We start from the raw sequence: 13,276 nt of genomic DNA on the forward strand, positions 1-13,276 counted from the left end.
TTTCAGGCTTACTGAGTAAACTATCTAACAGATGGGCACATTTTTTTTTTCTACACTTAAAAAATGTTCACAGATACAACCATGAAAAAAAATGGTTTCTGACATTTGGGAAAGTTATTAGAAGCATGAGAGGAAGAAATAAAACACATGACATGTTTTTTTTAGGTCAACCATTTGTTAAAAATTACCTTTATATGAATAGAACCTATTTTGGAACACGTGTCATTCACAAGTAGATTAGCCACACCAAATCATGAGAGGGAGATTGTAGTTTCATGGGAGGAGATTGTGAAACAATCCAGAATGGAGTCTTATTCCCCCAAATTAATATTTAGAACAAATATAGCCCTGATTTTGATATTATAGCAGTTTTTTAGTTGTTTTAAAGCACCCTTCGTTGAAGCAGTGCAACACAAATCACTTCACAGCACATCGAACACAGCTGCATAGCAGCAGCAAACTGATCGTGGAAGCCACAACAAGCTGGAATATATAGTTTCTGATACACACATGTAAATTTAATTTTGATATAGCCACGCTCCTAACGTCAGCTGTCGTGGACATTTGGAAATGTTGTCAAAATCAGTTAAAGTATAGAAAAAAACATCAACCAGTGAGAAGCAGAATAAGCTGCTATATATAGATTTTTTCTTTGAAATTATACTCTTCTATTCCATAATTTATTAAATAATGCATTCATAAAATGTGTTAATTTGGATTTGATTTTGATATATACTAAACATGAAATTAGTAGCCACATTTATGCTGCCATAAATCCGGACGTACAGATGAAAAACACAAATATGAGATAAAAAGTTTTGTTATCTTATTTGTGGGTATTAAAAAAATATTGCGCTTGCAGATCAACATCAAATCTGTTCCAGTTTCAGGTAATTATCATATCATATATGATACAACAGGGTTTTTTTTTTTTTAAACTAAGTGAAGACAGCATGAGTCTTATCCTTACCTGCACGCTTCTCTGACACGCACACAAGGTCTTTCATTCATCTCACTGCACCATTACACTCTGTTTCTGTCTGAGCTAAAAATAGCCTCCCTCACTCTGTGCCTGATTAGAATTATCCAGCCATCACATACATACGAAGGATGATCGTGCCTCCTCTCCACTTACGCCATAGTAAAGAGACGAGTTTTGTTGCTGTCGATAAAACAAGGTTATTAAAATCTCCTCCATCTACGACAAAGCCCTTTACATCAATCACCTCTCTGTTTCTCATCCCTCTCACCTGAAATAAACAGCTTATTTTAAACTACGTTAATTAGCTAGATTGTATTGGCTGTATTGGCTTCTTTTCCTTTCAATCCACCTGTGGTTTTCAAAACATTTTTACCTACAGTATAAATTACTTCTTTGGAAAATGCTGCTCCTTATCATGGCCTATAACTATTATTTAATGCACATAAACCTTTTTTTTTTTTACTTGAAAAGTGCAGGTGAGCATACCTGGACTGCTATCACTATTCAGGTCACGATTAAAGATGAAGCGTGATCGAGAACACCGTCCCAGTAGGTCAGAGGGAGGTGATATGGAGCTCTGCCCAGAATCTGACAGCCATAACTGATAACAGCACCCAACTTCTCATCATCACCAGGCAATACATAACAATGCCAGAGTGACCCCAGCACTGCTGACTGATAGATGGATGCATAAAGGAAGCACAGACGCACAAAACACAAGTGCACGCACACAGAACACACTGATTTTCATGATGTAAGCACACTCAAAAGTCCCCTTACACAGGCATCGGAGCTCTTGACACGACCTCCTTTGGCTCGTTTCAGCAAGCGGATCCAGGTGGCCTTCATCAGCCACACTGGTCATTCAGGGTCCTGAGCCACTGCCCCCCTGCTACTACTACAATTACACCTGACTGCACTGCTGTGGTCACCTTGCAGCTACCGTCACTGCTCTGGCTACAGGTACATTCAACACTGTGGCTACATCGACAGCTGGTTCCTGTTACACCTTGGCTGTAAGTGCTACCTTCATCTCTGGATAAATGAATTGCTTTAGAGCTTCCTGTTTTTCTGCAGCTCCAGCTAGCTCGGCTGCTGTCTGTAGAGCCACAGCTCCTGCCCCCTCTGCTGCTGCTGCTGTTGCCAAAGATGGGGAATCCACAGGAGCTCTCTGCCCCGCGCATAATCTCAGCAGCTCTCTCCCCGTCTGCCCCAGTCTCCTTGATAGCCGGAGTGCTCAGTCTGCTGCTGCAGGTGCTGAGGCTGACTCCCGGTGTGAGTCAGGTTGCAGTGATGCTTCTCATCCTCTCCTTAAAGCTCTGGCTCCAGCCTTGTTGTCCTCCTCCACTGTAGACTCCCTGTGCTGCTGCTCCATAAGCGATGGGTAAAAGCGGTTTATCTACATGAGTCCCGGTGTGGCTGCATGTGACCGACTCTCCTCCTGATGCTAATGAAGCTGCTGCTGCTGCTGCCTTTAAGGTGCTGGGAGCTCTCCCTTTCTCATTCTGTGTCTCAGCCTGTCAGTATTTGTCTTGCTCACTCCCCTTCACAAGCCCTCCTGTACTACTTCAGTGATTCTGCCTCTCTATCTCTGTCTCTACCCACCCCTTCTCCTCCTCTTCCTCCTCCTCCTCCTCCTCTGTCTCTCTTATTTTTTTCCTTCAGTTACCCCTCACAGTCAGTCCATCTGCTCCTTGTGTCTCTGCAGTGAACAGTGCTGGGCAGTGCATGCGCTATATGGACACTGTTTATGTGCCAACCGTGCACCGTGCTGTCTTCTACGTGCAAACGCACTACATTCACACTGTGATATGAGCTGTTTATAGCTGCTGAAACTGATGTCACCTCATAATTTTTTCAGGAAGGATCCAAAGTACAAGTCAGAATGCAAATGCATCATTAAAACTGCATCTTTAATTACTTTAATATCTATTCTTGCATTATCTCTCAAACTTTTCGTTGTACTCCCTCCTCTGGAAAAGCAAAATGCTGCTGGTTTTATCAACAACAAAAAAAAAAACCCAAACAAAAGAAAACAAAAACAATGCAGTCCTAAAACCCAACATGGATATTTCATAATGATGTAATGAAAAGAGAAAAGAAGCACATTTTTGCATGGAAGAAACCAGCCAGTTACCATTTCAACACATCAGTGCAACACATCAGAACAAACACTCAAGAATTTCAACAGGAGCAAAGCAAAAAAAAGCTAAACAAAACTGCTGGTAGAGCTGGAAGTTATCATATAATCAACTGACAGAAAATAAACTACTCTGGCAGTCAGTTCATCATTTTCATTTCAAAGCAAAAATGCCAGAAATTTGTTGTTATCAGCTTTTTAATTGTGGGTATTTTCTGCATCATTGTTACTTCAAGGTCAGCTGCTCAGGGAGTCCCTAAAATAAGCTTTGCCTTTGAACCACTTGGCTTTTTATTTAAGAAATTAGAGGAATTAAGGAGCAGGTTTGTAGATAATCATGTTGAACATGTCGATGTTCATATTTCCTGTGAGTCTAAAAAACAAAACAAAACAAAACAGATTAAAAAAAAACTGTGTTTTCAACATTAATGAAACAAGTGCAGCTTGTTTTCTCTGTATAACTTCTTGTCTGAGGTGTTTTTGTACACACTTTCTAAAGATCAATATCTGTGGACTTTAATCTGCGGAGCAAATGCCCACCTTGGACATTTTATAGAAAGAAAATAAGAAGAATAATTAGCACTGCACTGTATGCATTATGCTGAAGTAAGTTTAATATACTGTATCTTTTTTAATTATGTCTTCTTCCCTCTGCTCTCAGCAGCAGGGATTGTGAGGTGAAAGCTGCTCTAAATCCTCTCCTGTCAGATCAGTGCTGATTCATTACATGTGAGCAGAGCACTGCAAAGCCACAAAGGACAAATGAGAATAATTACAACGTTAATTAAAAATTTCCCATCCTCATATAGGACTAGCAGAAGTTAAACCCTGCAGAAGGATTATTCAGAATGATTTTTTTTGCTCTGCTGACACATGATGTGTGTCAGTGTGATCTGTCAGGAGACTGTGCTCATTTGAGTCAGGGGTCAAATTGTGGGACGAGCGATTTAAACTGGCCAGTGAAAGTGACTCCCTGAGGAGCACTAACTGTAGGTCTCTGAATGACATGCTAATCATTGGTGTTTATCAAAAGCAACAAATGACAGGAATCCATTTACTTAAGGTCTTTCCAATACAGGCACTTCGTGACACTCTGTACACAAAGTAAAACGCTGAAGAATAATTAATGTAATTTTATATTGTTAAGGCCAATTATCTTAACCAGGCTGATTATAGTTTAGAACCAAATGAACAGAAAGGGTGGACAAAACAAAAGCCAGTGCACACTCAGAGTTAAAAGAAAAGGTGTCATGAGAACCTTCGTAACATGACATATCTTCAAATGCAGCAGTTCAGTAGACCAGTCCACCGCACTACGAAATCATGCGAGGGTCACATATGTTTTGTTCTGGTGGCTCGACACTGGCCCGCAGAGCTCTAAGGGCAGGGCACAGATGCTCTGAACGTGGAGCTGTGGAGCCCGGGGAGGAGGCTGGTGGAGTTGTGAAGGCTGCGCTCTGATGGAAACTTGCAGCGACAGAACAAGCCTCCGGCTGCCCGACACGCCTGACCTCTGATACTGACAGCACTGTGTCACCACACACAGGACACTAATAATAATCTAACAGCAGTATGGTGTCGCTCTGATCCATAAGGAGAAGTACTCTCTTTCTATCTGGGCTCACCCAGCAGACTGGGTGAGCACGTCACCATCAAAAGGAGGTGAAAATTCGGTGTACCGCTAACAAACATCTGAGCGAGCGCAGCAGTTTGATGATCTGCAAAAAGCCACATATCACATCACATTTGCCACCAAATATGATACGAGACACTTGAGTACTAAATAGCATTGCTTGAGGAATTTAAATGCTAGTACTGTGCTGAGACTATTCCCAACAGGTCAAGTATTTTCATTTATGCTGCGAGTTGTCACAACACAGACTAGAATGGTTTTCAAAAATTGCTACCGACATCTATGTTTCCCACAAGAAGTATCCAGTATCCAGTTAGGTCCTGACATCATATCAAGTGCAAAAATGAGACTGAAATTCAAAATGCTTACTGAAATGAAATCATCAGTTTTTGGTCAACTTGTGCCACAAAATTTAATACAGAGATCTGGAGCTGCTTAAATGGCTTTAGAGTCGGGACAGAGAACAGGTTTCGTTTCAGGGGTGGCTGTTTAAAAGCAGCACACAGAATGGGTAAAAGTGGAGGTGGGGAATTGAGAGGTCCTTAAATATCTACATCACCTTTATTGATTTATTTAGACCGAGGTACTTGCTGCAAGACCGCAGCTGACCTCTACATGGAGCGACAGGATGGAGATCATTACACTAGAACATACAAATCACAGTGGAAATATCCACAGTGAAAGAGGAAGCTGACTCAGTTGTTGCTGCCTCTTATATCTGACACAATCACTTACGCTGGGTGAAGCCATTACACCAGGGAATCTCTTCATGATCCGAGAGCTTCTATTTTCATTTTTAGAGTCTGCTGCTACTACTCTATACGGTACATGTCCACTATGGAAAAAAGAGAGCTTTAGTCATGCAGAACATGGAGTCTATTTAAGCAGGCTATAAAGTGCTCACGCTGGCATTTTTTTGGTCAGTTTTACCAGTTTTACTCTCGATTCTTTCTCTGCGACCTAACTCAAGCTCAGCACTGCACTCTCACTCATGTCTGCACTCATGTCCCTTGTTCTTGTGGTTTCCTAAATATCCTCTCACATTCCTTTTTCCTGTTTGCACTTCATTTCACCTTTTCCCATTCATTCTGATTCCATCCTGACCTCTTACTCTGCTTCTTTTATCTCTCATCTCTCTCTCTCTCTCTCTCTCTTGAGATTTTCAGCAGCTTGGGTTTCCTTGACTCTGTTGCTGAAGGATGAAGAGAATTGTCATGTACCTTCAGTGACTCATCAACAGCTGGCAAAGCACTGTGCTGGTATTTGTTTTGTTTATTTTGGGCCCTTCATCCCACTTTACAACGACTTTGTCACAGTTCTGGATTATTAATGTGTTTGTTTCTTGCCATATGAGTTATTTCTATCTTTTAGTACTTCCACTGATGGCAATTTAATTGTATATATGCAGATTAGTGAAATAACGACCGTGAGACCACTCATTATGCCAGTTTAAATCTCAGTTGGGTGAGACCGACAGCATTTTGTGATGAACTGCTTGTTGCAGCTAAAGGTGCATCTACCCAGGCTCATTTATTCATCTGCCAGGCTTTTTTTTTTTAAACCTAGCACTAATTGCATATTTTGCTGATGGGATAATGTGGCAATTGTGTAAGATATAGTTGCGAATATATCCAATCAGAAATGAGTAACAAACACTTAAAAGTTGGAGGGCAAGGGGGCACTGCTGATCCTAAAAAGCAAAGCCAAGATAAAAGTTATTTAAAGAAGGAATCAAAAATCAGCAGTTTATTGTGCAGTCTGCTAACTTAACGAACAAGTAACCACAACATAAATTCTAAGATGCAGCATACAGTCACTGTAAAACTGAGATACTGTGGTCAGTATACCGTACTGTAACTCATATCCTGCTGAAGAAGGAAGATTACTGCTCATGCCAAGCCATCTACAGCTCAGGCAGACAGACTGTAGTTGACTACAGTGGGCTGACAATAGGCTGAGCGAGTGTGCTTGCAGTTTCAAGCTTGGCATGACTCATTCTTGGCTGGAACCAAAGCTTCTTTTCCCAGCCATCTGTCCATCACTGCCACTTCACTCAAAGCCACTACACAAAGTCAATTAAATCATCGTTCCACAAACAGCGTCTCCTTCATCAAACGAAGACAATGGGAGCAGACATGACAGCCAAGTGTGAGCGATGTGTGACCGCTACAAGGAATGGTTACTAATATTTAACACAGAACACAGGAATGACTGCAAAGTGAGCAGGAAAGTTAGACAGAAACAGACTCCTGCTACATTTGTAACAGAAAACGAAAGTGTGCATGAAAGAAATAAGGAGAGAGACAGAAATGGGGGAGGACTAATGATCTCTCTGGCGTTGCAAAAGAGGGATTGGCTGCATGGACGTCAAGGTGACACTGACAGGCCTCTGAGAAAGTGCTTACCCAGCATTCCATGTGCCAGTGCATTAGATAAGTGCACCATCCCATCGAGGTGATGGACCCACTGGCTGTCGATTACATGACAGGATCCCGGAGTGCACCATGATTAAAGGCTAGTTAGAAACTTGGTGAGAAGCCTCGTGGCAGGTCGCTTTGAGAGGAGGTATGCATTTCAAACATGCATTTATTTACTGGCCTTTAATCACTGGTCACATAAAGTAAGACCAAAACATTGACAAACTTTAGAATAATGAAAGGAAAACATATAAAAGGGAAACTTTTGAACTATTCAACTGTAACTAATATCAGACATCACTACTGAATAAGATAACTAACCAAAACAGGGAGGAATCGGCAAGAAAGAGTACACTGGAAATTATCCCTGATTATTTTTAATGATTGGTTACTTGAAAACAAGATAAGAAGAACAACATAACGGGTTGGGGCAGCCGTAGCTCAGTGGGTACACAAGGTCATCTACTAATCGGAAGTTTGGTCGTTTGATCCCTGGCTGCTCCAAGTATCCTTCAATAAGATACTGAATCCCGAGTTGCTCTCTGATGCATTCATCGGAGTGTGAATGTTAGATAGAATGAACTTGGATAATGTGTTACTGCAGTCAGCTGAGACTGAAAAAGTCACTTGGATGAATGACGAAACGTTTCTCCCACTGGAAACGCTGCGTCCAGATGAACAGAATCAACCTTTGGAGTGTTACTGCACTAAATTAAGTAACTATATTGCAGTTACAACTGTGCCGTGACTTGTTTTAAAAGGTTTCTTTAGGTATCTGCATGCTGGGACGATTCACTCAAGCTGCAATCAGCTGATTACATTTCATGTGGCAGAGGAGGAAAATGGTAGTGCGATCTACAGGAGATCTGGACATTACTTGCATTTTTATTGCATTATACTGCTAACACAATTATGGCTCTTTGCAAGACTCTGCAAACACATCATGCTAACATAAATGTTGCCAAGAACCCAGGAAGCTGAGTGCATGCTGACCTAAGGCCAGCAGCCAGAGCATGAACTTCAACAGGTAACAAAGATGAGCAGTCAGACTTAAAGACTTTTCTACCTGTTCACCTTTCTAAAGTAGAATCACTTTAAAGATCGCTTTGAAGTCACTTTTCGACTTTGCTTTGCGTAGTCGGGTTCGTATTCATACGTAAACACTAAAAGGAAGCTCATATGTGTGTCCTCAGCACCATGGGCGAGATTAACACCGTCATCAAATAGTTCAAGCTACACACCATAAAACAGACATTTTAAACAGCCAGTCTTAGCTTGTTTTGGCAGGTTTTTACTTTTTTTTAGAAACCCAGCAAACTCTGTACGTCAGCATTTTTAATACAACTTATAGAAACTGGGTAAAAGTTCTCAGTGAAATGAAAGAGCTGTTGTAGTTATAATCACAGTCACACAAATAAAACAATCACATACTACAAATATATCAAAGTCAGAGTAGATTCAGTAGACTTCAAACAAATTTTAGTACAACTGAAAGAGAACTTACATTTACCTAAAGGACTACCTGGCAAGGCTGATGTTAGTTTTAGGGGTCTCTAGAGACTAGCTGTAGAAAACCAGATACCCACCGAGTCAGAGTAGACAGTGTCAGACTTGAGATGGAAGTGAAATATAACGACTTGACATTTCTGTCTGATAACAGGCCAACAGCTCCCCATAAACCCATACTCATTTATCCTTATTAGGCACTGTTCTGTGCTCAGCTGTTATGACTACATGACTTACAAATGAACATGTACTGTTGGGATGTTTGCTCCAATTCTGCTGCACTGTTTCTATAACACTACAGCAAGACAAATGCAGAGTAACGGGTCCCCTACAACTGCAGATTATGTGCTAATCCCTTTCCTCCAGTAAATTTTTACCTACAACCAGCAGCAAACGTCCTTTGAGAGAAATTGGTCTCATTAGCAGTGAATCCCCTCACAGCAAGATCTAGTTTCTTCCTCCCTCTTCACACTCTGGTTCCTTTGTGAAGAAACAGCATCACTGTATGAAATATCTGATAAGGGGGATACGGTAAAAAGGACTGAGGGCTGCTCTGTGCTGCTATTTTTTACTTGCATCATCAATATTCTGACAGTTTCCTGGTGTACAAAGCAGACGCATGATTGATGAGATCTGGCTTAGAGAGCAGCACGAGCTGCTAACCATCTTCAGTGGTGTAAAACAAATCATACTACAACTGGCACTGTGCACAAGTATAGTATTTCAGCCTCATTTATTTTACCGACAAATTATATACTCTGGACCAATTTCCGAAAAACTGACCTGTTGGGAACAAATTGGGATTTCCCAACCACTTCTGAGTTAAAGAAAACAAAAAAAACCTCCCTTCAAACCTCCCTACTTTAGTCTGCTATATATACAGAGCCCCCAACCCTACATACACACAGGATTAGTGAAAAGCTCTAATTTATTAAAAATAAACCCTGAATATGTATTCAACTCTATAAAGGGTGCAATTTACCTTTAGTTGGTGTGCAGTGGAACAACTGGCTGATGGTAATTCTACAATATTTACCTGTATATGATAAACACACTTTGTCCTTTGCTTCAAATTCATGTTCTGACCTTCTATTATCTTCCAAACAGCTCTTCATAATCAGGCCTGTAAACTCACCTATCCACAGCTCATAGTGGCACACAGAAATTCACACACTAACACTTACACGCTTGGAAAAGATGGTGCTGCTTGATAAGCCAAGTCGAGTGGAGGCAGTCGTAGAGAGTGGGTTCAGTCAGTCAAAAGGGCTAGGTTCACACCACAACCCGTGAACACGCACCTCGTGTAATCAAGCAAATGCTTCTCTGTGGGTGTGTGAAGACAACCAACTTGCTAATCAGATAGTTTATCATATAGCTACAAATCATCCACAAAGTCAGAACATGCACCCAACGAACATATGCACAGAGTAAGAATGAATAATAAACACACACTTTCCCAGCAGAGCGTTGCTTAACGTTGCTGCTGGGAAAGTGTTAGTCCTGGAATCCATGTGGATGGGAGCATTTTCTCTCTAGCACACCACAGCACAAAAATTGCTCAAGGAAGATGACAAAGATGACAAAAATATGACACTGCAGTCAAAACCCTTGAGATCCCAAGCTGAGTGAGCATCCATAAATGTGCTAGAACAAGCCCGAGCCATGTAGTCCCCACCCCACTGGCTACAAACCCTAAAGGAGCCCCTACTAGATGTCCTAGTGCCAGTGACCTCCACAGGTCCTGTGTTTATCAGACTAAGGCTACGTTCACACGTACCCGGGTATTTTTGAAAACGCAGATTTTTCTATGCGTTTGCACCTTTCGTCCACACGTAAACGGCGTTTTCGGTCACTGAAAACGCAGATTTTTAAAAACTCCGGCCAGGGTGGATATTTTCAAAAACTCAGTTTTTGCATTTACGTGTGGACGAGAAAAACTGAGAAAACGCAGCGTCAAAGGTGTGCGCCTTTTTTGACGTCACACTGTGCGCCACGTTATTGTTTCGGTGAAATGAATTTCTACAATACTGTTACTGTTAATTGTACTCTCTGCAGTGTTTAAATGCTTACATATACACACACAGTTACTGTCCCTCCACACATACGACTCGGTTCTGCTTCTATGCCCCATATTTGTTTACTATTTCCCACCGAGGCTTCTAGACTTCTGATCGGCCAACATTTCTACACGGTTAGGAATATATCGCCACCTGTTGCTTTGGCATGTTCCTAGCAGCGTTTTCCTTCATTTCTGCGTTTACGTGTGGATGGGATTATTTTTTAAAACGAAAACGGAAAATCTCCGTTTTCAAAAATACCCGTGTACGTGTGGACGTAGCCTAGATCTGATTTGACAGCTCAGTATAAAGAAGGTGATTTAAATGTTGCAGCTATGATTTATTTGCTTTAGTTAGCCTGGTTTGAGACACCAAAAGAAAGTCTCTAAAAATCCCTTTGGTTTTCTGCATCATCCATGCAAAATGTAATCTATATGATTTTGTTCCAACTTCTTTAAAACAGATTGTTTACTGTTGTGTGTAATTTTTTTAAACTTTACATCAAATTTTTTATACTCGAAGCGTTTCATCAAATGGAAATATTTCAGTGTCTTTAAATTCAACCTGATAAATTTTGTACTGTTGAGGTGTTTGGCTTCTACACCAGTATCTGAAATGAAGCTCCTGGGGTCTAAACCCTGCTTGTTAGGATGTGTGTTATCAAACTGGTATTTTATTTATGACAACCACTGCCAAAAGGCAGACTTTAAAGGTTTTTGTAATCATTTCATTCACCCGTACAAAGACATGAAGCACACACAACCAGAACAGTAAATATTTGAGATACTAACTAGAAAGTCTCTTGGACATGACATTCACTCATTTATACTCTTTAAGAACCTCTTTTTGAAACAAAACATTCAGGCTGAGCCTAGGTATGTGCTCTCTACCGGTCTCTGTATATAAAAACCTACCTCTTCCTGGCTGTTGACTTTCTTTCCCTCTCCCCATTTGTTAAACACCATCTCATTTCCTCACTACAGGCTAGCAGTGGTCGTGCAGCGGTGCTCACAAATTCATACTGGTTGCTCACATGAGTCTCTTTGTCTTAAGAGCATGCTGCATGAGAGTTAGCATGTGCAACTTGAGAAAGAGCCTCACTAACTTTCTGTTGAAGCACCAGTGGAGTAAAATATCACTTATGTGTGATGATACCCCTTTAAATATCACATTGATATCTTCCATTCTCCAACAAGAACCTCCCTCTTTGTCTAAAGTAAAGAAGAAGCTAGGCTCAGAAAAGGACACGGCAGAAAGCATGTTTATACAAACTTACCAGATCTGACTCCTCACTGCCAGAGTGATACATTTCTGCCCAGTTGACTGCTATTGCTGTTCAGCCGGGCTGGGAGAAAATCTCCTCAGCTGCTGCCCATCTTCTCACGGAGTACAGGAACTCCTACCAGCCTGACTGCTTCACTCCTACAAATCCCCTTGTCTTGGCTCCAGAGCTTTGCTTCTGTAGCCTGAGCAGCGAAAGTTGGATCTGGAGGAGAAAGTTAGCTCCTCTCAGTCCTTCTTTGGCCTACTTTAGTCCCTGAGAGGCAGAGAAAAGACAAGCGTCGTTCCCACGCTGCGAGAGCACTCCTTTGGAGCACTGCGGCCGTCCTCCAGCCCCAAAAACAAGCCCCCGTGCCCCTCTCCCCTCCCACACACACACTCTCTGTCTCAAACGCACACACACACACATACAGCTAGTTAGGAAGTAAGATCTCCGACTGAAAGGGCCGGCCTGAAAATTCCAGAAAGCACCAAAAGCAGCTGCAGAAGCTTTTTATGTCTGTGTGTGAGTGTGTGATCTGGGAAGTTTACATGTGTTCCACTTCGCCTTCAAGAGGTTACACTCGGTAGAGACAAAGGCTTAAAGGGCTTGAACTTTAGTCTAAACACATGTTGCTTAGAAAACGTCAGGAAGCGATTACCTTTGCGACATCGACAGAATGCTATATTTGCTTTCATCATCAGTGGGAAAAAAGCCATTGAAATTTTCCGTTTGGTCTTTTAATGACACAAAAGTAAGGTAAAAAAAACCAAAAACAACTCTTACATGTCTGACATTATAGCCATGTAAACTGGCATTTAAAACTGCAGCGGTTACTCTAAAGAAACTCAGATCCATCTCTTTATGACCAGAGCCAGTGACGAAGCTGTGATGTGTGCTTTTTCATCACATTGCTGTTATGTCAGATCGTACACAGGCTGAGATGTTCAGTAATCTAATAGTGGTAAAACATGAGTCAACACGTGACTTAAAAGCTTAGTCATAAGTTTGCAAAATAAACCTTTAACTAATCTTAATTTTCTGGTTATAAAAAGGGGAGCAACAACAAGGGAATGCAGCACAGTCAGTGGAAAAATACAAACTGAAAAGCACAGATGAGAAGTGAGTAAGCAGTTGTGCCATTTAATGTCCAACCTGGATGATTATACAAGCTCTGAGCTTCATATGACATTCTGGTAAACCCAGATTTGTATTTTTTTCCCTTTTTGATGGAGAGAAAATGTTTTTTTGGGCAGCCCAGCCTAAATCCTAGATTATAT

General features: G+C 41.3%; 1 protein-coding gene across 7 annotated transcripts in view; it reads right to left on the reverse strand.

The window, feature by feature from the left end:
- Positions 1-13,276, reverse strand: part of cacnb2a (calcium channel, voltage-dependent, beta 2a) — a 72,593-nt gene that overhangs the window by 25,872 nt on the left and 33,445 nt on the right. Inside the window, exon 1 of one of the 7 annotated variants that reach the window (XM_084939503.1) lies at positions 12,012-12,293. The exons of 4 other annotated variants lie outside the window; for them this stretch is intronic. In XM_084939503.1, the coding sequence (XP_084795629.1) occupies positions 12,012-12,044 (33 nt within the window). In that variant the 5' untranslated portion in view covers positions 12,045-12,293. Of the gene's footprint in view, positions 1-1,762; positions 2,581-12,011; positions 12,294-13,276 lie in introns of those variants that run through there. 2 more of the 7 variants (XM_084939506.1, XM_084939501.1) reach the window with 2 other exon arrangements.

This window comes from Perissodus microlepis, chromosome 9 (genome assembly GCF_051167445.1).
Source record: "Perissodus microlepis isolate ML-2025 ecotype Zambia chromosome 9, ASM5116744v1, whole genome shotgun sequence".
NCBI lineage: Eukaryota > Metazoa > Chordata > Actinopteri > Cichliformes > Cichlidae > Perissodus > Perissodus microlepis.